The 24,805-nt window shown below is 48.4% G+C and overlaps 2 protein-coding genes and 13 non-coding genes across 17 annotated transcripts in view; 14 read left to right on the top strand and 1 right to left on the bottom strand.

Moving 5' to 3' along the window:
• LOC135917685 (ras-related protein Rab-8A-like) overlaps window positions 1-24,805 on the bottom strand; it is a 138,686-nt gene that overhangs the window by 36,085 nt on the left and 77,796 nt on the right. For both annotated transcript variants that reach the window (XM_065451264.2, XM_065451263.2), the window contains exon 3: window positions 24,020-24,080. In XM_065451264.2, the coding sequence (XP_065307336.1) occupies window positions 24,020-24,080 (61 nt within the window). The remainder of the gene's footprint in view (window positions 1-24,019; window positions 24,081-24,805) is intronic.
• Window positions 2,091-2,164, top strand: TRNAI-AAU (transfer RNA isoleucine (anticodon AAU)). Its single transcript has one exon. It is a non-coding gene; the product is annotated as a tRNA-Ile (tRNA).
• TRNAI-AAU (transfer RNA isoleucine (anticodon AAU)) lies at window positions 2,317-2,390 on the top strand. The gene has a single exon. It is a non-coding gene; the product is annotated as a tRNA-Ile (tRNA).
• On the top strand, window positions 2,544-2,617 carry TRNAI-AAU (transfer RNA isoleucine (anticodon AAU)). The gene has a single exon. It is a non-coding gene; the product is annotated as a tRNA-Ile (tRNA).
• Window positions 2,771-2,844, top strand: TRNAI-AAU (transfer RNA isoleucine (anticodon AAU)). The gene has a single exon. It is a non-coding gene; the product is annotated as a tRNA-Ile (tRNA).
• TRNAI-AAU (transfer RNA isoleucine (anticodon AAU)) lies at window positions 2,996-3,069 on the top strand. The gene has a single exon. It is a non-coding gene; the product is annotated as a tRNA-Ile (tRNA).
• Window positions 3,221-3,294, top strand: TRNAI-AAU (transfer RNA isoleucine (anticodon AAU)). Its single transcript has one exon. It is a non-coding gene; the product is annotated as a tRNA-Ile (tRNA).
• Window positions 3,486-9,779, top strand: LOC135917662 (uncharacterized). 2 transcript variants are annotated; one of them, XR_010569368.2, is made up of 2 exons: window positions 3,486-4,795; window positions 9,558-9,779. XR_010569368.2 is itself a non-coding variant. In XM_065451235.2 (2 exons), exons 1-2 carry the CDS (start codon window positions 3,505-3,507, stop codon window positions 4,708-4,710), a joined length of 1,044 nt encoding a protein of 347 aa, XP_065307307.1. In that variant the 5' UTR covers window positions 3,486-3,504; the 3' UTR covers window positions 4,711-5,054. The 2 variants fall into 2 exon arrangements, 1 of the variants encoding a protein (XP_065307307.1); XM_065451235.2 differs by lacking the exon at window positions 9,558-9,779 and having other exon boundaries at window positions 3,486-4,072; window positions 4,235-5,054.
• Window positions 8,428-8,501, top strand: TRNAI-AAU (transfer RNA isoleucine (anticodon AAU)). The gene has a single exon. It is a non-coding gene; the product is annotated as a tRNA-Ile (tRNA).
• On the top strand, window positions 8,655-8,728 carry TRNAI-AAU (transfer RNA isoleucine (anticodon AAU)). Its single transcript has one exon. It is a non-coding gene; the product is annotated as a tRNA-Ile (tRNA).
• On the top strand, window positions 8,883-8,956 carry TRNAI-AAU (transfer RNA isoleucine (anticodon AAU)). The gene has a single exon. It is a non-coding gene; the product is annotated as a tRNA-Ile (tRNA).
• TRNAI-AAU (transfer RNA isoleucine (anticodon AAU)) lies at window positions 11,998-12,071 on the top strand. Its single transcript has one exon. It is a non-coding gene; the product is annotated as a tRNA-Ile (tRNA).
• TRNAI-AAU (transfer RNA isoleucine (anticodon AAU)) lies at window positions 12,223-12,296 on the top strand. The gene has a single exon. It is a non-coding gene; the product is annotated as a tRNA-Ile (tRNA).
• TRNAI-AAU (transfer RNA isoleucine (anticodon AAU)) lies at window positions 12,448-12,521 on the top strand. The gene has a single exon. It is a non-coding gene; the product is annotated as a tRNA-Ile (tRNA).
• TRNAI-AAU (transfer RNA isoleucine (anticodon AAU)) lies at window positions 12,673-12,746 on the top strand. The gene has a single exon. It is a non-coding gene; the product is annotated as a tRNA-Ile (tRNA).

Raw genomic sequence — 24,805 nt, 5'->3', positions numbered from 1 at the left:
CCGCGGGCACACGCCATCTTCAAGTCGAAGCTCTGGGTCCGACTGTGCCACACCACCGATGTCCACAGAAACGAAAGTTAGCCGAGGCTTAACACCATCACAATGAATCGCGACGGCCGATACCTCCTAAGCTGAAAACAGAGGTGCACAACCGAAGAAGACTGCCGATACGAAGACGCCGAACATGTGAAGGTGGCGAAGGCCCTGATTCGTTGGTTCTTGATTGCAAGCGCAGCTGCGACGTACTTGATTCGCTGTGTTTTGGCGCTTGCCGTGCCATCTCTGCACAACATTAGCAGCTGTACAAGATTTGCAAAGCCTCCGAGATTCGCCACGGGCAGGAAGTCTCGGAGGTTACGTAGAACGGAGAGGCGGCAGCCGCCGCTGCCCTCTGGCTGACCCCGCGTCGGTTAGATTTTTTTCCGATTTTGCCTTCTCTCGCCGTTCTCTCCGTTTAGGAGGCAATACAGCCTTGTGTGTAGGCCGTACGCGCGTTTCTCTGGCCGTGTGCCAGGCGAGCGTAGTTCGAATTATCCATGAGGGAACCTTCTCGCGTTCGAATTAACGGACTTTTTTATACATAGCCTTCTGTGGAGCTTGGCCGGACCAAATCGTACAGTTCGAATTATCCATAAATTCGAATTATTGAAGTTCGAATTAACGAGCTTTCACTGTATATATATATATGCAGATCATTTCGATATTTCAATTTCGTTATCATTTTTTATGCATGTTACCTTCCGATAGTCATATTACCTTCTACGAATGATACCTCAGCAGGTAGCTAGGGTTCATGTGTGATTACACGGTAGATTACGGCCGATCCTCCAACTTGGCACCCGGCATCAGCGTTGTAACATCGGTAGGGTTTGGGGCCGAGCTACTTTTTTCCCCTCCCGCCACACCTTCTCCTCAAGCAGAAATATTCGGCCATCCCTGCAACCTCTGAAGGACTACCCTTTCGGAAATGTTATCGAAGCGCAGAGGCGTTGGGAGATGATGACACGGGTGGAGCCGGTAGTTTGTTTATGGTATAATTATATTTTTTGCAGGATATCTTACTCTCTCGAATAAATATATTTCATCCTTAGACTGCCTGGAAGTGTTTTGTGAATTTATGCACTAAATATTCGGTTTTCTCGGTGAACGAAGCCGTACTTGCGTCGGCGAAGTCTCTGTGCAAACTTTAAAAAATTAGTCATTCATTCGGTGTTTGGTTCGGCAGTCGGAGCCAGCTTTTGCTGGTTATTCGTGCCCGATTCCATTCGAAATTTTTTTCTGCTCAAGCGCATCCAGCTTGCGTGATAATGCCTTCCAATGCGGCCGCAATGGGCGTCACTATACACCCTGCATCCGCCACCACGACTGAGTGGCGCTGACTTGCACTATACATATACAGAAATTCCCAAGGAAACGGACGGGAAGACGGCCGCCGGGGTAGGTGAACCGCTCACGGAAGACGTGGTTTCAGCTCCCACCTGCGGCAAGTTGGTTTTGTCATCCCCTGTCATTTCCATTTTCTTTCAATTTTCTTTCTGCATTCCAATTTTAATAAAGAAAGAAGAGCAATTAATTTACCGTACACCTTTCCCGACTCCACTCGTCTGTCGGCTTCTCGCGATCGCCCTACATCAGTCACTGCCCCTTCCTTCTCTTTCCGCCCATCCCCGAAAATAATTTTCCAGGAACACTCCTGGGGCGACGTGTGCACGCGTGGCAAGAACAACAACGTCGTGGACAAGCCCCGACGCAACCCTCGGCTTGCGTGGAGGCAGTGACCGCCACCGCCTTTGAGTCAGGCGCAGATGCCCCCGCCGCAAAAAGCGAAAGGAGACAGAGAGAGAAAGAGACAGATAGGTAGGGAGAGAAATAGAGGGAGAGAGAGAGACGGGCGGCGGTCTGGAAAACGGGCACGCTGCCACAGCGTGGCTCGCGCCGTGACGCACGAGTTGGGACCGGTTTTTTTCTCGAGCACATCGTGCGCCGGGCGAAGAGTCGCAAGGACTCCGGCCCGTCCGTTATCGCATACCATAGAGATAGCGCCGTTGTGCAAGCATGTGCAGAGCTCCGACAAGCACCGGCGTCGCCTGGGCCTGCTAGCTCAGTCGGTTAGAGCGTCGTGCTAATAACGCGAAGGTCGTAGGTTCGATCCCTGCGCAGGCCAATTTTTTTTTCAACCGTTTGCGTGTCGCCTGTTGTTGGACGGGCCATATAGAAAGGTTCTTTTACCCCTACATAACGGACTATCGTCCACACATAGGGTCGCAAACGTATACCACTATTGTGCGCGGTACTTCAAATCATGCGCCCTGGCCCGGCCTGCTAGCTCAGTCGGTTAGAGCCTCGTGCTAATAACGCGAAGGTCGTAGGTTCGATCCCTGCGCAGGCCAATTTTTTTTTCCAACCGTTTGCGTGTCGCCTGTTGTTGGACGGGCCATATAGAAAGGTTCTTTTACCCCTACATAACGGACTATCGTCCACACATAGGGTCGCAAACGTATACCACTATTGTGCGCGGTACTTGAAATCATGCGCCCTGGCCCGGCCTGCTAGCTCAGTCGGTTAGAGCGTCGTGCTAATAACGCGAAGGTCGTAGGTTCGATCCCTGCGCAGGCCATTTTTTTTTTCCAGCCGTTTGCGTGTCGCCTGTTGTTGGACGGGCCATATAGAAAGGTTCTTTTACCCCTACATAACGGACTATCGTCCAAACATAGGGTCGCAAACGTATACCACTATTGTGCGCGGTACTTGAAATCATGCGCCCTGGCCCGGCCTGCTAGCTCAGTCGGTTAGAGCGTCGTGCTAATAACGCGAAGGTCGTAGGTTCGATCCCTGCGCAGGCCAATTTTTTTTCAACCGTTTGGGTGTCGCCTGTTGTTGGACGGGCCATATAGAAAGGTCCTTTTACCCCTACATAACGGACTATCGTCCACACATAGGGTCGCAAACGTATACCACTATTGTGCGCGGTACTTGAAATCATGCGCCCCGGCCCGGCCTGCTAGCTCAGTCGGTTAGAGCGTCGTGCTAATAACGCGAAGGTCGTAGGTTCGATCCCTGCGCAGGCCAATTTTTTTTCAACCGTTTGGGTGTCGCCTGTTGTTGGACGGGCCATATAGAAAGGTCCTTTTACCCCTACATAACGGACTATCGTCCACACATAGGGTCGCAAACGTATACCACTATTGTGCGCGGTACTTGAAATCATGCGCCCTGGCCCGGCCTGCTAGCTCAGTCGGTTAGAGCGTCGTGCTAATAACGCGAAGGTCGTAGGTTCGATCCCTGCGCAGGCCAATTTTTTTTTTTCCAACCGTTTGCATGTCGCCTGTTGTTGGACGGGCCATATAGAAAGGTTCTTTTACCCTATACATAACGGACTATCGTCCACACATAGGGTCGCAAACGTATACCACTATTGTGCGCCGTACTTGAAATCATGCGCCCCGGCTCGGCCTGCTAGCGGGATTCGGCTTTCTGCCGCGCTAGCGAGCGGACGTGCCGATCATGAGCTCTGTAGGAGCGGCTTCAGCGGCCCAGCAGGGCCGCGGTACCAGGAGTTTTGCCTCAGAAGACCCGGAATACCAAGTTTTGCTGCCTCAATTGCCGACAGGTCGGATAGTTTTAAATACAGTTTTTCTGCATGCGGATGTGCGTGCCAGGCCGTATCGTGTGGAACATTTCCGAGATGCGTTGGCTAGCTTAGGCCTACTCGCTGATGTCATCGCCCTAGGGGCGTATCAGATGAGCCACGTTTGGGCGGTTACTTTCAAGAGCGACGAAGGCGTGAAAAGGCTTTCAAGCACCAAGAACCTCAAGGTGAATGAACATCGGTGCATTGTTGTTTATCCAGCCAATCAGGCCGTGCGGCTGAAGCTGCATTGGATGCTTCATAACGTGTGGGACGAGGATATACGGACAGCCCTGTTACCGTTCGGAAAGGTCACGGACGTTTTCCATGAAAAGTGGCGTGTTCAAGGAGTTCAAGATAAAGCATCGTCGACACGGGTGGTGTCCCTGGTTCTGAAGACGGGTATGACCATAGAAGACCTGCCCCATCAACTTCGTGTAGCTGGTGAGCAGACCCTAGTTGTGGTACCGGGCAGAGCACCCCTTTGCCTGAAGTGCCGAAACACCGGACATGTCCGACGTGACTGCCGCGTCCCGAGATGTGCAGTATGCCGTCGCTACGGCCACCAGGATACGGAATGTGTTAAGACTTACGCATCCGTCGCAGGACCTGCTCTCCGAGAGGACGTGGCTGACCTGTTAATGGACGAGGCTGACGTTGATGAGGCTTCCCGCGTGCTAGTACCACCGGCGGACACAGTCGCAACACCTTCTGTGCCGGCGGCTAATTCCAAGAAGGTGGTAAATGTGCTGCCTACGGGCCCGAAAGATGCAGTGCAAAGGCCATGCGACGAAGGAGCCAAAGAAGAATCGGCCGCAAAATCCACCGCTGCCGAGGAGACCGCCACGGAGCACGGGCCGGTAACTTCCTTGATGGACGTCGAAGAATCGAGTGCAAGCAATGCGGCTATGAAAAGAGCGAGGGACTCGACCGGCAACCTGGACGGCAACCTGGACGGCACCCTTGACAACGGGGCCAAAGACGAGCCGCCGCCAAAAGCGCAGGCGGGTCGTCGTGTGCCCGTGCGCCTGAAGCCAAACATCCCGCCGGACAGACGACCGGCGGCAAAACCGCCTAAGTAGGACCCGGCGCCTACTGGGGCGCCCGGACTAACGACGTGAAGACATGGCGTCCTTTTTGGAATCGGGCTTCGCGTACGCTCTAAAGGTACGCGTGTGGATCGAGCGGTTTTCAGTGCAAAAGTTATGCATGCATTTTTTTTCTACAGTGTGTCCGGATCGCTTGTTCTTTAGCGGCACCGTGCGATCGGCTTGCTTTTGCAGATAAATGGCGGGGAAACTAGAGAGAGCACTGAGAGTTGCCACGTTAAATGTTCGTGGCCTTGGAGCGCGAAGGAGGCAATATCAACTTAGCCGCTTGTGTATGGAGAAGGAACTCGATGTAGTTGCCTTACAAGAAACTTAGGTAGAAACCCAAGAGCAGACCGATCGCATGGTGACGCCTTTCACGGCGCATTACAATGTGTGCGTGTGCCATGCGAATGGCACATCAGGCGTATGTGCGTTGTTAATACGGAAGAGTGCTGGTATCATTGAAGAAAGTGTAACTGTTTCTGAAACTGGCCGCTTGCTTATTGTAGATTTTTCTTTTTCTCACGATTTGTGGCGGCTCGTATGCGTTTATGCGCCAAACAATGTGAATGATCGATTTTTGTTTTTTGAATCTATCGAGCAATATCTAAAATGTGATCGCTTCGTCATATTTGTTGGTGATTTTAACTGTGTGTGTTCTCCGGAAGACCGACTAAAAAGGGAAAGGGTTCGCGATAAAAGTGCTCTCCTTTTGAGCAGACTAATTGAAAACCACAACTTAGAAGATGTGGGCCTAGTCCTCACTGATGGTATCATTCCGCAGTACACGCACATTCAGCGAAATAGCCGAGCAAGGCTGGACAGAGTGTATGTTTCTGACGTCTTGATCACCCTTTGTAATAGTTATAACGTCGCACCGCAATCGTTCACGGACCATAGCTTGGTAAGCTTCTCGATTGGGGAAAAAGTTAAAAGAACACGATTCAACTGGAACATGTGGAAATTCAACGAAAAGCTGCTTGATGATGAACCATTTGTGCGAAGAGTTAAGGAAAAGATAACAGAGTTGATGACAAATGAGGATGAATATTTTACTGCCACATGGGAGGAATTTAAGATTCAAGTTAAGTTCATTGCAATAGAAAGAGGAAGCAGCCTTCAGCACGATAAATTACAGAAACAAAGAGAGCTGCAAAGACAGCTAGAATATCTGTCAAGCGCAGAAAATGCGGGTCACGATCTATTAGCTGAAAACGTAAAGAAAGTAAGACGCGAGCTTGAAGTTATCGACTAAGAGCGATACAAAGCAGCAGTTATACGCGCTAGAAGCGAACGCCTATGGATGGGTGAGATACCAAACAAACGGGCAATGAGCGATGAAAAGCGTCACGCGTCAAGAAATGAGATCCAACAGATACGTCTTCAAAACGAGGTGACGTCAGACGCTTCGTCGATTGAGAAAGCTTTTGTGGAGCACTATCGCGAATTGTTCGGCAATGTGACGCGTTCTGGACTGGTCTTCGAGAGTGAATTCATGAGCGAGATGCCAAGGTTGGATGACGACGTTAGAGAAAGTCTTGAGAGACCAATAGCTGTATCCGAGATCGAAAGGGCGATGGAAGAACTGCCATTAGACAAATCGCCAGGGCCGGATGGCCTAGGCGCCGCTTTTTACAAGGCATTCAGTCAGGAGTTTGCGTGTATATTGCACCGACTACTCTCAGAGGCGTATGAATTTAAAAAAGTACCACCCTCATTCCGGACTTCACACATAGTATTAATTCCGAAAACCGATGACCGGGAAAAGCTCCTTTCAGTAGGTTCATACAGACCGATAAGTCTGACCAACACAGATTACAAAATATTTATGAAAGTACTGGCTCGACGATTTCAAAGCGTGATTCAGCAGCTTGTAGGGCCACACCAGACGTGTGGCATTAAAGGCCGCACCATTTTCACGAACACCCACATTGCAAGGAATGTGCTCGAATGTTGTGATGCCATTGGGGGTCGGGTGGCCATGTTGCAGCTAGACCTTGCGAAGGCGTTCGACCGGGTGTCACATGAGGTGCTTTTCGCTTTACTGCAGTACTGTAATGTTGGGAGCGTCATTGTACATGGCGTTAAAATGGCTTATGAAGACTGTTACACGCAGCTTATAGTTAATAAGTGTCTTAGTTCGCGGGTGCCAGTCCGCTCGTCTGTACGGCAAGGCTGTCCCTTGTCTCCTTTGCTTTTTGCCCTGTACCTCGAACCCTTTTGTATGGCAGTCATACGGGATGAAAACATTCGTGGTTTTAGGCTGCACGCCACAGAAGTTAAAATGCTAGCTTATGCAGATGACGTCGCCGTCTTTTGTGAAGACAGGGAAAGCGTGGTCGAGGCTGTCCGCCTTGCAAGATCCTTTTGTAGGTACACTGGTGCCCAGATAAACTTCGAAAAAAGTGTTGGGATATGGCATGGAAGCTGGGACGCGACACCCACAAACTTCGTCGGTATGCAGTGGACTACAGTGCCTTCACTGTATCTAGGAGTGCCCCTTGAGTGCTTTCGGGACTCGACACAGTTGTGGACCGGACAAATAGAATCAATGAAAGAAAAGATAAAAGGATGGCAGGGCCGGGGATTGTCAGTGTTTGCACGTGCTTCAGCTTGCAATGTTTTTTTGATTGCCAAAGTTTGGTACATACTGCAAGTAATGTTCATGTCCCGTGTAAACGTTCAAAAAATGCATCGAGTGTTTGCTATCTTCATCTGGAACTCCACTTGGTAGCGATCCAGTCGAACAAATATTTTTCGCACAGTTCGAAATGGGGGCCTTGGGCTCTCACACTTGTTTATTAGACAGATCGTATCGCGGTTCTTCTTCCTGCGAGATGAAAGAAATGTTTTTCTCCGTACAGTCATTCAGGCGAAAATGGCAACAGAACTGCCTGAATTTGTTGTGTCCACATCTAGTGCTATCACTAGAAGAGCGACTGGTTACTATCGTGAAGTCGTTGCATCTTTTAGAATACTCTGCGCACGTTTTTCGCTGGAGTATTTGTGTTCAGTGAGAAAAAAGAAACTATACGCAGATTTAGTTGACAGCATGTTACCTATTCCACTGTATAGGAGTGTTCACTGTGGAGGCCCAGGAAAAGATGTGCTGAAACGAGTCAAAAGGATGCCTGTGAGACCTGCTGCGAAAACTTTCTTTTTCCACCTACACACGAACACCCTCCCCGTTAAAGTATGGCTAGAACAGAAAGGAATATTCGTACCCTGGCCTACCAATTGCCTGCTGTGTAAAAAGCCTGAAACAATTGAACACGCCTTCATTGAGTGTTGGGACGCTGTCTTTTACTGGGACATCTTGCAGCGCACTCTTAAAAAAGAACTCCCCATAAACCCCTATGGAATTCGGTTCCTTCCAGTTGAAAGTGATGACGGGCCACCGTTCGACATGTTCATGTTGCTGGGCCTCCACAGTTTGTGGAAAACCAGAATGGCTGTACGTCATGCTGATGTGAATGTGTGCTCTGCGCGAGAGAACTTCATTGAAAGTATGTCACTATTACGAGAAGTGTATCGTGCACAAGGCGAAACACCAGACTGGGTTAGCATCCTTGATGAGCTGGTGTGCCTCAAGAAATTTTAGCGACGATCCCACCTGATTTGATGTGGGTGCACTGTGTATATGAATTTTTTTTTGTGTGTGTGTTAATGTCTAAGCAGGCAATAAAGGAAAAAGAAAAAAAAAAGCCCGGCCTGCTAGCTCAGTCGGTTAGAGCGTCGTGCTAATAACGCGAAGGTCGTAGGTTCGATCCCTGCGCAGGCCAATTTTTTTTTCCAACCGTTTGCGTGTCGCCTGTTGTTAGACGGGCCATATAGAAAGGTTCTTTTACCCCTACATAACGGACTATCGTCCACACATAGGGTCGCAAACGTACACCACTATTGTGCGCGGTACTTGAAATCATGCGCCCTGGCCCGGCCTGCTAGCTCAGTCGGTTAGAGCGTCGTGCTAATAACGCGAAGGTCGTATGTTCGATCCCTGCGCAGGCCAATTTTTTTTTTTCAACCGTTTGGGTGTCGCCTGTTGTTGGACGGGCCATATAGAAAGGTTCTTTTACCCCTACATAACGGACTATCGCCCACACATAGGGTCGCAAACGTACACCACTATTGTGCGCGGTACTTGAAATCACGCGCCCTGGCCCGGCCTGCTAGCTCAGTCGGTTAGAGCGTCGTGCTAATAACGCGAAGGTCGTAGGTTCGATCCCTGCGCAGGCCATTTTTTTTTTTTTTTCAACCGTTTGGTTGTCGCCTGTTGTTGGACGGGCCATATAGAAAGGTCCTTTTACCCCTACATAACGGACTATCGTCCACACATAGGGTCGCAAACGTGTACCACTAGTATGCGCGGTACTTGAAATCATGCGCCCTGGCCCGGCCTGCTAGCTCAGTCGGTTTTTTTTTATTTATTGCCGGTCTTCTACATTGTACAAAGCACATAATACAGAACACAATTACAATACGCAATTAACAAATACAAAACATTTTGAAAGGATATACCTGCCATCAGTCCTATAAGGACTGGCGTTGTCGAATTAAAATTATTTCAATGCTGTCAGAGGTTCTATCCTAGACAGCCATTCGGGTACACATTCTTGTATTTTCTTTATTTCAATGAAACGAGACATGCTTTCGCGGAAATACGTACGCGCAGGCCTAGCGTCCGGGTCGCAGTAGTACCCAGACATCCTTGCACGCCATAAACTATGGAGGCCCTTGAGCATTATTAGGTCGAAGGGAACCCCGTCGTCATTCGTTACCGCTAAGTACCTGATGCCATGCGGATTTAACGGTAACTCCTTCTTCATTGTTCTTTGTAGGACATCCCAGAAGAACACTCCGGCCCAGCAATGCAAAAAGACATGGTCTATTGTTTCTGGTTGCTTGCAAATCAAGCAGTGCGAGCCCCAGGGTACAAGAAAGCGACGTTCTTCCATGAATGTCTTCACTGAGAGTGTTCCTGTCTGTAATTTAAAAAAGAATGTCTTTACCCCAGTAGGCACCTCCATATTTTTCACTCGCTTAAGGACATCCAGTCCTGATCTTCCACTGTATAGCGCTCTGTACAATGGCACTGGAAATACAATATCGCAAATAACTTTATACAATGTTTTCTTTTTAACGTTACATAAATACTCAAAAGAAAAACGAACAGAAAGAAAGCGCACACTATCTGCAACTTCTTTAAGATAGCCACGAAGCGTTCCGGGCATACTATCTGTACTAACAATAAGTGCCGGCAAAGCACCTCTCGACCTGAGTTGGCATACAGTGCGCAGAAACGGATCACGCACATCCCGAAAAAACAAAAACCTGTTCACAAGCTGGCGTACAAAAAGATGCGCCAAGCCCAGCCCCCCTTTCTTCACGTGCCGGAACAGATTGGTTCGGCTACTCCTTTCCCAGGTAGAGCCCCAGATAAAAACCGCGAACACTCTGTGCAACCTTTGCACGTTTACCCTTGAACAGTACAACGTTTGCATGACGTACCACAACTTCGTGATAAAAAACATGTTACACACGGTTGCTTTTGCGAAAATCGACAGGTTGATGCCTTTCCACCTGTCTGCTTTTTCTCTTGTTTCTTTTGCTTGGTTCGTCCAGTATTCGTCGCTATTTTTGTAACTGCCCAGGGGGACACCTAAGTACTTGGTCGGGGTTTTTATCCAGCTCACATTTGCAAAAAGGTCCGGGGCCGAAGACCACTCTCCGTGCCACAAACCGAGGGACTTTCCCCAGTTCACTCTACTGCCCGTCACATCACAAAAATTTTTCACTACCCTTATTGTTTCCGTCACACTTTCTCTGCTTGTACAACACACCGCGATGTCATCTGCATATGCCAAGAGCTTGACTTGTGTGGCTGCCAAGCTATACCCGCGTATTTGCTCATTCTCAGTTATTACCAAACACATAGTTTCTATGTAAATGTCAAACAAAAGAGAACTGAGAGGGCAGCCCTGACGCACAGAACGCATGACGTTAATGGGGCCCCCCAATGATTTATTCACAATTAAGCGTGTTGTGCAGTTCTGGTACGCCAACGCCACTCCCTCAGGGATGATGGAACCAACATTAACGTAATCCAAAATGGCAAACAAAATATCATCAGAGACACAATCAAACGCTTTCTCGAGGTCCAGCTGGAGCACCGCGACTCCACCCGAGGTGGCGTCACAGCACTCCAGCACGCACCGCATCGTGTGAATATTCGAAAAAATGGGCCTTCCTTTAATACCACAGGTTTGGTGATCTGCCACTATGTCATTTATGACGCTTTGAAGTCTGGCAGCCAAAACTTTCATAAAAACCTTATAATCAACATTGGTTAAAGATATTGGCCTGTAAGATGTTACTAGCCTAAGTTTCTCCACTTGGTCACTCTTAGGGATGAGTATGGTATGAGCTTTTTCAAAAGAAGGCGGCAAAGTCTTGTTATCATACGCATCATTAAACAGCTCTGTTAGTAACGGCGACAGTTCTTTCTTAAAAGCTTTATATAAACACGCGCCCAGACCATCCGGTCCAGGTGATTTGCCTTGGTTCAAATCATCAATCGCTTTTTCAACTTCACGTTCTGTTATTTTCCATTCCAATCGTTGTTTTGTATCGTCACTCACTCGCGGCATCCGAGATAGAAAGGCCCTTCTGAACTCGTCTATATTCACTTCTTGAAATGCAAAGAGTGACTGATAATACTCTCGAAACGCTCGGCCTATGCTCTTACTATCGTCGGCAACTGTGCCGTTCCATAAAATTCTGTCGACATGATTCCGTCGAGCTTGCGCTTTTTCGAGTCCCAGCGCCCGTTTAGTGGGCGTCTCTCCAGCTACTAATGCATTTGCTCTTGCTCGCACAATCGCACCTTGATACCGTTCCTTGTCAAGCTGCTCGATTTTTTCTTTAATGGCTCCTACATCTTGCTTATACGTCCCAGGCTCTTCGCACTCCAGCGCTATCAGCTGCTTAAGTGTCTTTCGTAAGCCCCCTTTCTTTCATTTCCTTCTCAAATCGTAAGCAGCTCGCTCTTTCTAAAGCTTTCATTTTTACGTTTTGTTTAAAGAATTCCCATTTCTCTGCTATTGTTTCACTGTTTTCTTCACTTACTTTCCTGACGGCCTCACGTACTGCCTCTACAAATGGCTCGTCTTTTAGTAGTAAGGCATTCATTTTCCATAGTTCCCAATTAAAATCTTGTTTCTTCCTCTCCGTGCCTATATGACTAGTATGCGCGGTGCTTGAAATCATGCCCCCTGGCCCGGCCTGCTAGCTCAGTCGGTTAGAGCGTCGTGCTAATAAAGCGAAGGTCGTAGGTTCGATCACTGCGCAGGCCAATTTTTTTTCAACCGTTTGGGTGTCGCCTGTTGTTGGACGGGCCATATAGAAAGGTCCTTTTACCCCTACATAACGGACTATCGTCCACACATAGGGTCGCAAACGTATACCACTATTGTGCGCGGTACTTGAAAGCATACGCCCTGGCCCGGCCTGCTAGCTCAGTCGGTTAGAGCGTCGTGCTAATAACGCGAAGGTCGTAGGTTCGATCCCTGCACAGGCCAATTTCTTTTGAACCATTTGGGTGTCGCCTGTTGTTGGACGGGCCATATAGAAAGGTCCTTTTACCCCTACATAACGGACTATCGTCCACACATAGGGTCGCAAACGTATACCACTATTGTGCGCGGTACTTGAAAGCATGCGCCCTGGCCCGGCCTGCTAGCTCAGTCGGTTAGAGCGTCGTGCTAATAACGCGAAGGTCGTAGGTTCGATCCCTGCGCAGGCCAATTTTTTTTCGACGGTTTGGGTGTCGCCTGTTGTTGGACGGGCCATATAGAAAGGTCCTTTTACCCCTACATAACGGACTATCGTCCACACATAGGGTCGCAAACGTATACCACTATTGTGCGTGGTACTTGAAATCATGCGCCCTGGCCCGGCCTGCTAGCTCAGTCGGTTAGAGCGCCGTGCTAATAACGCGAAGGTCATAGGTTCGATCCCTGCGCAGGCCATTTTTTTTTTCGTTCAACCTTTTTGTTGTTGGATGGGCCAAATATAAAGGTTATTTTACCCCTTCATAACGGACTGTCATCCACGGATGGAGTCACAAACGTATACCACTAGTATCATCATCAGCAGCAGCAGCAGCCTAGGTACGCCCACTGCAGGGCAAAGTCCTCTCCCATGCTTCTCCAACCACCCCGGTCATGTGCTAATTGTGGCCATGTTCTCCCTGCAAACTCCTTAATCTCATCCGCCCACCTAACTTTCTGCCGCCCCCTGCTACGCTTCTCTTCCCTTGGAATCCAGTCCGTAATCCTTAATGACCATCGTTTATCTTCCCTCCTCATTACATGTCCTGCCCATGCCCATTTTTTTTCTTGATTTCACCTAAGATGTCATTAACTCGCGTTTGTTCCCTCACCCAATCTGGTCTTGAAATCATTCACCCTGGTCCGGCCTGCTAACTCAGTCGTTCTTTTTTTTAAATTATTCTGCGACGTCCTTTTTTCTTCTTTTTTGAAACATAGCAGGTACCATGCACTGAAGCGTTCTTCTTTTACAGCTTAAAAAAAAAAAAAAAAACCTGCTGCCACAGTCGGTTAGAGCGTTGTGCTAATAACGCGAAGGTACGATCCATCCACAGGCCAACGCCTTTAATTTTTCTTTTTAGATCCCCGAACTGACTGTTAACCGAGCTGGGCACTAAAACAATTAAAAAACACACACATAAATAAAAAGAACGGAGGGAGAAACAGGGTGTGAGACCAGGCTAGTTGGTATTCCATGCTGAATTGTCTAGCGCAAGAGTAGACACGGGAAACTTGTACTTGTCGCCTTTTTAGTGTCCCGTGTTCACTCTTGCGCTAGTCACTTCATCACCAGGAGACAGAAAGCCAATTTCTGGGTTCTGCGCCAGCGCTCTGTCGCTGTCTCAAATTCTCACGTACGCTAAATCACTTATTTCTAACGGTACCCGCCGCGGTAGCACGCTGGCTACGGCATTGCGCTGTCGAGCTCGAAATCACGGGCTCGGCCGCTGCGGTGGCAGCAGTACAATGGCGGCAATATGGCAAAGAAAAAAATTGTGTATTTAGATTTAAGTGCACGTTAAAGATCCCCAGTCAGTCAAAATTAATAAGGAGTTCCTCGCGCAGCGTCGTGCCAGATAGTATAAGACGGTGGTTTTGGCACGAAAGACATCAGAATATAGTTAATTTAATTTCTGAAACTGCATTATATAAGACGAGGAAGGATTAGGTACATGACAGGGCTGAATTAAACAGTTCCATTGGACGCAGCTAGGTCGCATAATATGAAGCGTAGGTAACCGGCAAGTCACCCGCCCCTGTGGCTCGGCGGCTACGCTGGTTCGCTGGAGAGCACGGGAGTTCGCTTCACGGCCGTATTCCAACAGAGCTGGAATGCGAAAACGCTCGTGCACCGCGCTTTGGGGGCACCTTGAAGATAACCCCGTGTGACTGAAATTAATCCGAAGCCCCCATTCGGCGCCTCGCTTACCAGCATTCTGTTTTTTTTTGGACGATAAACCCTACATTTAAGTCCAACCGGAAGGTGAAAAAGTACTTTTCTTTTTTATTTCTCTGTCCCTCGAGGTTCGAGACTCTGCACTAAAAGCGCCTGCATATACCGACGCACAAGGCGCGCTTCATTCCGCAGGGAAAACCTGCTCCGGCCAAGCGTGACAAGGGTGGCGGCGGGTGTGATGACCTTCCGCGCATAGAGAGCGGCGCCTTCGCTCAATTCGCTGTACTACACAGTCAGCGCACGCATTACACGAAGCGCGCACGCCAGCAACCCGCTGCAGTGCCCTCAACCCGGTCCCAAACCGACACCCTCGCCTCTCTCGTCGAGCGCTCTCCCGCCGCATGTGTTGTTCCGTTGCCGGTTCTTGCTTCGTCGCTGCGTTTCCGCACGCCGCTCTCCCTCTCTCTTGTTCCCTCTCTCTCTCTCTCGCCCTCTTCCACAATTATTCGTTGTCGTTGCTGACAGTGGCACACTGTCACACAGGAAGGAGGGAGACCCCCCTGCCGCGCAGACGGATGTCTACCGTTTCTTGCAAATCTATTTTATGCCATCCGCCCGTTCCTTGCCCCGCCTTGCTCCTTTCGTTTCTTTGTTTCCTTTATCGCAGTGTTTCATGGCTGACGGATTCTAGCGGAAGAAGCGTGAGCGCGTTCTTTTCCCGTGTCAACATGTTTGATGAACGTCAGTGTCTTCTTCGCTGGGATTCCATAAACCGAAATGCGTAAAAAAAAAATGCAATAAGAATATTAGTGATTTGTATATACGGATGTCCTGTGGTATATCTAGGAGGAAGGCGTCGAGTACGCCTGTCAGTGAAACGCTGACGCAAACAAACGAAGTGAAAAGAAAGGAACGGCGTCAGAAGCGACCACATTTCGTTCCCTACTAAAAGAATAAACACTGCACTGTTGTTCAACCTCTGAAGCGCTAACCGTGTTTCATCGAAATCACCCGCTGGATCGAACGCGTGTGATCAATAGCTATATTTTACTTCACAACGGACCGGGCGCACAACAGCGTAAAGACCGTGAAACACTCAGACGAAGCGGTTGACACTGGTCCGGTGTTGCTTTGCCATCCCTGTGCTGTCTGCGCGCGTGCGTGCTTTCACAATGGAGAAGGGAAAGATACTACGAGGGAGGATGACGCCACGCAGCCAGCCTTCGTAAATCTCCGAGATTCGGCCCACCAAGTCTCCGAGATTCGGCCCATCATCGCTTGGCCTCTCGGTCTTGGTTGCACTCGGCGCACTCGGCCGCCAAGAATATTTTGGTTCCCTGCAGATTTTAGGCGTCGCGCTCTTGTTCGGCTGCTTTGCAAAACAATGGCGTGCACATTATCTCCAAATATCCTTGTGCAGCTTCGCTCGTTCCTTGCGACGTGCGTGTTTATTATGTCATTGAAACGAGAGAAGGCCGATTCCCAAGACAACTATGTATACTGGTTGTCTGAAATAAATACGTTTCACGTTTCAAAAAAGAAAAAAAAGAAGAAGCCGCATTCGCCGTTCCCGTGGCCTTGTCGGAGCTCGCGCTGAGCGTCACAGCGGTGGGGAAAACGAAAACCCATTACGACGCTTTCAACGCGCTGGGCCGACTTTGGTAGGGTCCAGTTTTTATCAAATGATGCCCTCTTACTTCCCTTCCTCAAATTTTTCTCATCTTTCTAATCCATTGCTACTCCTCTCCCTCTGCGAAGGGTAGTCGAGCAGTCGCTTTTCTGGTTAACACACACTCCTCTCTCTCCATTTATCTCTCTGTTGTGCGCTCGTTTATACAACGGAATAGCATCACGCCAAAGCCAATACTCTCTTGAGTTATATTTTACCTTCTATATACGTTAAACTCGTGCCCTCTATAGTTGAAGCCCTCTAACGGTCGGCGCGAATCTCCCGAAATCGCCTGAAAAAGGAATTCGAAGTCTGTGGGAGCGTCTCCAGTTTCTTCCGTTCCGTGCCTTGAGTAAGTCAAAAGTAAAAAAAAAAGAACTACGTCCTTAGGGAACTTCTTTTCTAGCATCTTGGAGGGACATAGCTCTTCCGAAGCGTTTGCTGCTTCTTTTCCTTTCTTTTTCTTATTTTGTTACTTGCTTTGAAGATTTAAACATGAGAACATCCGAACAATTTTAGCCGCAGGGGGTAAATAAATGCACTGCTTATGTCTGAAAGTTGATTGTGCAAAAAAAATGAGACATATTCTTCATGACGATACTAAAGAAAGGAAGAAACAAACAAAGAATCGAAGAAAGACGGAAAGAAAGAAGGAAGCACCTCCTTTCTGGTGATCGCGCCTTTATTAATCATAAGCGAAGTTCTCATTGGCGTTTTCGAAGAATGCTGCTCTTGTTTAGCGACGACTCGCGAGTACAAAGCACGCGACCAAGTTGGACAACACCTTCACCGCAAAACTCCTCGCTCAGCAAATGCTTGTGGCGCTCGGACTTGCGGATCGTGCACGCAGGACTACGATAGATTATCAAGATCACGAAAAAAAAAAGAAGAAAAAAAACCTAGTCCACGTGCAAGCTTCGCTTTAGCAAGCAAGCAGGCCGGAACGGGGAAAAGTGTTTCAAGTGCTGAGCATGTACAAGCGTATTGATGCTATTCGCTGGGAACTTGAAAACAGGCTCCACCGAATAGTTACAAGTACTTCATTAGTCTTTCTGTCAATATCGACCCGTCCAACTATGATCGGCGCGTATATGTACATACATACGATTGCACAGCACGTAGTCGCTCATGATGTCACAATACATGTTTATCTCGCTCACGCTCATTCGCTGCCTGCCGCGTAGAACCTAACAATCGCCATGTCGTAGGCTCGCGTCGAAACGCCGGCGTAGAAATCATGCCTTTTGCTGTCACACGATCGTCTACAACGCGGTTGTCGTCGTACTGCTGCCGTCTCATATACACAGATGCGCTCGCGACCCCACACACACAACTACAACTCAATTTACCGGAACACGTTGGTTCACCTCGTATCGTTTTGCAGAATGCCAAACAACGCTGGATATCCAGGTACCTGTAAAATGCTTGGCATAACTAGGAGGAGGAGGAGGAGGAGGAGGAAAAGAAGGAAGGAAAGGTAGGGAGGTCAACCAGGCATACGTCCGGTTTGCGTACCCTACAGAGGGAAAGGGTTTACGGGAGGAAAAGAAAGAAAGAGGGAGGGAAGAAGGTACTCTCAGTGTGAACGTGAGCGGTTGTCTATCACTTCCCGCCTACAATCGGTCACTGAGGCCAGTCGATTTCATTAATCGTGCCAATGATCGTGTCGCTTTGGAAGCCTGCGAAGCGTGGGACCATGGTCCAAGAATCTTTGTTTCTAAAAATGGTCTGCTGTCTAATCGGTTTAACACACTCCGGCCTGACTCGATCGTCTCTTCACAGTTGCATGAGTCACAGATAGGTGTGTTGGACATACCGATAAGGAGTGAGTAGGCTTTAGTACAGTCGCATAGAGCGTGGGATGTGCCCATTTTTTACGCAGGAAGGTATTTTTCTTTACTCAACTAGAAGTGGCGCTTACTGTCACTACTTTGTCGTTCAATATATGTAGGGGTTATATAATCCCGTTTGCTGGTACTTTCATTCAGCGCGCATATAACGTTCGTATACATGTCAACAATTGTATCAGCCGAGATACGGACCAGCCCGCTATAGCAGACAGCAGCAGCCGCACCAAATCAGGTAGAGTAAGCAAAGAAAGCTCCACTCTGACGCGAGTGTGATTAGAGCTCTGGTCAATAGCGCGGGAGTTCAGTGGTCTAACTCGGCGTTGAGGAGGCAGGTTAACGACGACGTAACGGAAAGGACAGATGGTACTAGAACGACGTACTTAGAAATAGAACTGGTAGTACTAGTACTAGAACGTACAGACGGCAATATTAAACCCAGCTGCTGTCCTTTAACTTCTGTTGCAGTCAGTAGCATCAACGTTTCGTGCCAATGGGATATGCTTTGCCAACTCACCGGCTACACTTCACGGATTGTGATATGTACGGTGAAGTATTCAAAAAATAAGTTCATGAAATTTTTCTTCATTTTCAATTATTCATTTCGACTCATTGTACAAGTAATGTCCACTTCTTGTAACGCAGCTCAAGAACAAGGTGGCATCTGTCACAGGCATTCTTTTTTTAAATTTTGTATAGCCTAAAAAAAAAAAACACCGCCCTGTATGGTACTACGACAGCGAAATACGATCGTCGGGTCGTTTCTATAGGGTCTCCAAAGCGGAATTACAACGCGGGATTCTTTTAACTTCGCGCAGACAACTTTCTAAACACGTCATGACAACGTTATGCAGAGGGCTAGGAGCGTTCGCTGCGAGCAGCAACTGCTCTACATTTCTCTTTCCGCTGCAAGAGATTATTTGTGTGGTTCGACCCGCCCTGTGCCGCTTTTCACTTCCTTGTGACTTCCTTACGCTGTCGATAACTGTTCTCCATACTTACTTTCCTTTCAGATTCGCAGTGCACTAAAATACACGACACTATAAGGGCGTATGTCGCTGCAGTAAAGCCGAGTTAATCCATAAGAGGGAAGCAAGAAATAGCGCTACAGAACAGAAAAATAAGTTAGTAATAAACTTCAATAGATGTATACGAGCGTGTATATATTTACATGCTATCATCAACCATCTTTGTGTCCTCTCTGTTAATACTGCATGCTCTTTCTTCTCTGGTTAATTAACTTACCGAGTTTTATACGATATGCAGCGACATCAACTTTGTCTTAAACCATGCCTTCAGCTGGGTATATTCTTGTAGCGCAACGTTTGCATGTATACGCGCACATATTCCCGCATATCGCCGCGCTGCACCCTCGAAATGTTCCCGATCGAAAGCTGTCGACTGGGAGAGACTGCTGCCCCTCAATGTTCTTCTCATCTTCCTAGGGAAATCAGTCCCAGTTTACGGGAGTGAGATCCGTCAGAAAGCTGCATCTGCTGCAGTCTCGAGTTGCTATAGTCATCGGGTGGTTTTAGGGTTGCGAAGCTTCCGCGCTGCACCTCGCACACGGTAATATACCGCAATGCACTGCCCTGCATTTGGTCAATCCTGCCAAACGGAAGGATTTACGATACGGCAAAACTAACCTAAACGAGCCTATATAAATTTTTTTCAAGTTGTAGCACGCAGTGTCAAGTCACCGTTGCTGTCCACCCATTTTTCGTTTTGCTGCATGTTACGCTTCAGTTCAGGGGCGTATACACACGGGGCCCGCATCGGGTGCTACGTTGCTGCGGTATAAGACCTCGCACGGCGCGTGCTCCTCTCCAAGTTGCCGACTTTGCAGCGGCGTACAAATAACGTGCGATTGGCGTCACGCTTGCCAGACGATCAGGGAGTGCGGCCCGCAGAGCGAGTGTTTTCGTAAAGAAGGATCCCGCCGGGCAAATAAGCGGCTTGCCTGTCGCTGGGGTGACGCTTCGGCGAGGAGATTCTCGCCCTTTGCGGGATAAGCCAACAGCACCTCGCGCCTGCCCTTTTATTTCCATGATAGCCGGCATGGCGAAGATAACACGCCAGTGCATGCCGACGTCGTGGGACCCACACTGACCGCGCGCTTGATATGACGTCCCCCTCCGCTGCGTCCCGGAGCCGGATTCACAAGCCTCGGCTGTCACCGGATGCGAGTTGTACTGGCGAGCAATGGAGCGTGCCCACTTAGTACCGTTATACACTTCTTTTTTTTTCACGAGGGTACGAGAGCACGTTCTCGCTATACATGGACTGGTGCGCGTGTGTAAAACACACGCGTTACCAACCTAAGAATCAGTGCATTCTCAAGCCACAAAACAGAACTGCGTCATTCATTCTCAGTTGCCTCCGTGCTACAACGGATAGTTCTTGAGAGACGTTAATAGTGAGACCAGTTCACCTACGTTGTGACATCGGGGAAAGTAAAGGAACGCAATTGGCTGGCGCATTTACCCATACTAATTATTTTCGAGGTTGGCAGCGGATTGATTGCCATTGCATTATTTTGTTGCCAGGGGCTCTATAGTGCTCATGAGCGGTTGGTCACGTGGGCTCACAATATTCCACAATTAATCACGGCAACCCTAGGAGAGATACCGACGGAAATGTCGCTTCCTCGAATCTCGTCCGTGTCTGTGTTGCCCTGTTTACCCAAGATGAAATACGTAAAGATTTATCGTGCAATTTTTGAAACGAGAATGTGCGCCTAGTAGAGGCCTATACCCGAAACGCAGTCAGGAGTATATGACGCTCGCTTGAAATCGTTGCTGTCATCGTAAAGGCGAAGCCTGAGCTTCGAGCCAATTCCTATTTCCCTTTTCTAATAGAGTGAAACGCAGGAATGCCATCTTTGGACAACCTCCGAGCCGATTTAGACATGTTTTGCTGCATAAAAAGGTAAAGTTGAATTATACGACTGTATGCAGGCAGAAATTTTGATTCATGGCCTCGATGTTTCACTGAAACTTCCGAATAGCGGCAGATTAGCAAAAATAAAGAAGGCAGGCTCACCTGCGCAGCTTTGGTATAGCTATGCTATAAGCGTTCGCAGAACAGCTACCAAATCTACAAATCAGTGTAGATCCGTTAATGTACGCACTCTTTCAAAACTATTTTCCCTCGCTCGGCGTAACTGTGCTAGTTACTTGTGAATAAGGTTAAACTTTATTTTCCCTTGAATTTCGTGCAGAAACGTCAGTGGCGATGCGACAGCGTGATGTCACAGATTTCGAAATAACTTAGCATGTTTTGAATGTTTCAGCGCAAGCAAAGGTCTCTTAAACTTGCTAGCTTGAGCCTTTCGTTCCTTTAGAATTCAACACAGTCCTCCTTAATAGATAAACAATTAACTTTACCCGAACAGGCACTGTGAAAATGTATGACGTCATGACGAGTTTTTGTGGAGCTTCAGGGCGCCACCAGTTCATGTTTGCATCTCTAGACAATGTTTATATAGCAAGCCTCATCTCGCGTAATGACTGTCAGTTTTTGCTATCACACGAGCGAACTTTAGTATAATACAGTATTCAGCTTAATCTCACAATCTTATTCAGCTAAAAATAACATTCAGCTTAACTTCATATTCATCCTTGGCGTCCCCTCGTCGCTTCTGGTTTACTGCTGCGCTATGCACAGTGACGAGACAAGGGCTGAGCTGCACCTCCCCTTTACTTTATTTCTATGAAGTAGGCGATGGTCTCGCAAGCCGCGACTACTCTGCACATTTTCATATATTTCGCTTCCCTTATGTCATACCGCTGCTATGCAGTGCAAATGAAAATTACAGGGGGAATCAAGTTAAGCTGCAATAGTAAATTATGCGTCTTCAATGGCGAAACAGTCACCTCCCTGAAGGGAGGCTTGGTATTAGTCAGAAAAAGACGCAAAGACGAAAGTCATCATGAAGTTCGCCGTGATTTCATGGATTTCGAAAGCGTCCGTTCGAGTCGAGCTGTATAATTATTTATCGGCAAAGAACGAGCTCATTACGTTCTAAAGCATCCAAGGACTCAATATGGGAGCGTTTTGACAACCTTCTTCCGTGCCAATGAATCAACTAAGGGAAGTTATCTTTTAAGTATTCCCGAAACGACGCCCAAGAAAACAGTTTCATCGTTTCATGGTAAGCTAGATTGAAGCTCCCCTGATGTAATTATTATCCTTACTATTTGGTTTGAAAACATATATACAAATATATAGAGAGCGGGAAAGAGAGAAGGAGCGCACTGGCAATTGCAGCAGGAAGAGAACGACGTGGCAGATCAAAACGATTAACGATTAAAAGCTATAAAGAATAGAGCACGGCAATAGGAGCAGATAAAGTATTCTTAAAATCACGCACGGGGAGTAGTCGTCCAAGTCACGGCCACAAACCTTCCGGAACCTTGCCGCGGAATCAAAATCCTATATACAAAACAGTGCGGTGCACTCAGCGATCTGTTGTACATCTTTCTCTGCCGCACTGGTGTAATTTACGCGCACATCCAACGACTTGTGCTTCACAGATGAATATATACGCACACAGTCACCAACACGCGTAAATCACAGAGACGCGCACATCCATGAATGGTACGGCGCAATTATAGAATGTACAGTGTCCGTAGTGTTCTCTGCTGGTACACAGTTTGCTATTCCATGCTAGGCGCAAGAGAAAGGGGAACAGAAAGAGAGAGAGAGAGGGAGCAGTGCGCGCGTACAGTAGGACGGGCAGCAGGGCTACACTGTCGCGGTCACTGAGGCCGGTGGTTCTTTAAACATCTGCAGTAGCGCACGAATAGCTTTCAATGCGTTAGCATAAGAAGTGTAAAAGTGGATGTGTATGTGAAGTGTGGAAAGCTGGTAACGTGGTACAGTGATATATACACAGTACAGTGCACGACACAGCCGAAGGAAGAGAAAGTAGAGGTGTGCGCGAGGAGCTGGCGGCTGCCTGTTGGCCTTGCATGACCGTCTTGTCCCTTGCTCTACGCTAACCGTCTATCATCTTATAAATAACCCATCCCATCCATAACAATTTATTTATTTATTTATTTATTTATTTATTTATTTATTTATTTATTTATTTATTTATTTATTTATTTATTTATTTATTGCAAGTGACGGCGGTCTGCTCCTGACTACCGTGACACTTCGTCCCTCGATGAGGCAGGACGGGTGTCGAGTGAGCTCCTCAACACAACGATTCGCAATGTGGTGAACGCGGTTTAAATCATGGATCCGGGACCTCAAAGAGGTGTGACGTAATGCTACGGATTTCTCTCGCATTTATCGCTAAATAACCACTGAAGTTTGTGTGTCAGCAATGGATGTAACCAGGGTCCAAGAATTTTCCTTTCAGAAAACGTTCTGGAAACCAGTCGGCTTAGTGACCGTGTGTAAAGAAATGTGCTGGACATCGCGCACTGAAAGCAATTGTACAACAGGTATTCGATAGCTTCTTCGGGCCCACAATCCACAAAGCGTCGCAGGTTACCGCAGGCCATTCCCATGCGGTAAGACGGTCGCCTGGTTTACCTCCCTACTTTTTCTCTCCTTGCTTTCTCTCTCTTGCTGACATAAGAACACTCCGCGATGTCTGTATAGAACCAAGCCTACGTGCTTGTAGATGTTCGCTAACTATACTTAGGACGTCTGGAGGCACTCAATTTCTTTTAATTACTGCTGGGACGTGGTTTGCCACTCCCCCAGGGCGGGAGTGCAATGCCCAACTCCTCAGGCAATCGGACTGAGGCGTTCTTGCGCTACTGTACGCCACACACACAGAAAGAAGAGAGAGAGAGCATGCAACATCATATAGCTCACTAGCTAAGAGAAGTCATCCAGCTCTCAATAAAACGTCCTTCTATGTTTTAATTATAAGAACGTGCAAACGCTGTTGGCAATTACAGTGATCCAACTTCAGTGAGCATTTGTTGCACTATATATATATACAGGGCTCAAGTGCTCTCATGCGGTACGCGCGTGTCACGCGCAGGCAGTCCGATCGTTTAGGATGCTTCCACAGTCGCGAAGCTAAATTTCAAGGCACCGCATCCCATCCGCCACGCGCACACCTTGACAACTGCCAGACACGCGTGAACAGACCGGCTCGAGCGTCATCCGCAGGTGCGCGCACGTCGCTCCCAGAACGGGGCGTCGTGTGCGCCCCCGCCACCTTCGCCCCGGTGTAGGTGCGCCCGTGCACGTGCAAGCTCGCAACGGCGCCGCGGGAGCCGACGCGGAAACGAGAGAGAGAGAGCAGCTGACTCACCATGGCTCCGCGGTAGTAGGCCGTGGTCAGGGTGCGGAACCGCTCCTGGCCCGCCGTGTCCCTGCACACACAGAGGTATGGGAGGGTCAGTGGTCAGCCGCCGAAACACTCTCCGAGTTGCGGGATCTCCGAGAGTGCACATCACGGCGCAGTCCTCTGGTGCAGATCGGCGGTCGCGAGGTTTACATTGCACGTTCGGCGCTCGTGGAGGCAGTGTGACAGATTGGCGCACACACGACGGTCTCTGGTCGGGCACGCGGTGCATGACCCCGCGTGCGCGTTCAGGCGGCGAGCACGCGTCAGTTGTGCTTGGGTATTGCGTACGTTCCGTCTTGCACTCGTGGCCATTAGCTTTTCCGGACGAAAAAAGAAAAAGGGTTGCCCTAACAGTCAGGTGTCCTAATTGCGGGCTTGTTAGATTTATGCTTGTCGTGAACTGTCTGGCGAGGATCCTACTTCCGGTACTAGTTTCCGCGGTATGAACGATTAGGTTGATGCCGCATTCGCAAAAATTTCTTTAATGTCTAGCGAAGTCGCAGGAAAGGCTCTATGTAGGGGTGTACAGACAGTACACCGTTCCACCAAGCATGTGCATTCGGGGAGATGGGGTGCTAGTGTAACAGTATGGACAACTGGGCTAGTTGGTTTATCTTGCATCCTGAAACTGGTGGCAGTAACGGCAGAATGCTAATACCATGCTAAAACGGTCTACTACAGCAAAAACGCAGTATCACCGTTTACACGGTATCGATGGATATTTCTATAAGGTCGCCTTCGCACGGCCGA

The sequence above is a fragment of the Dermacentor albipictus genome, chromosome 4 (assembly GCF_038994185.2).
Source record: "Dermacentor albipictus isolate Rhodes 1998 colony chromosome 4, USDA_Dalb.pri_finalv2, whole genome shotgun sequence".
NCBI classification, from domain to species: domain Eukaryota; kingdom Metazoa; phylum Arthropoda; class Arachnida; order Ixodida; family Ixodidae; genus Dermacentor; species Dermacentor albipictus.
The sequence above is the reverse complement of the archived record's forward strand: the minus strand, read 5'-3'. Positions and strand labels throughout refer to the sequence as shown.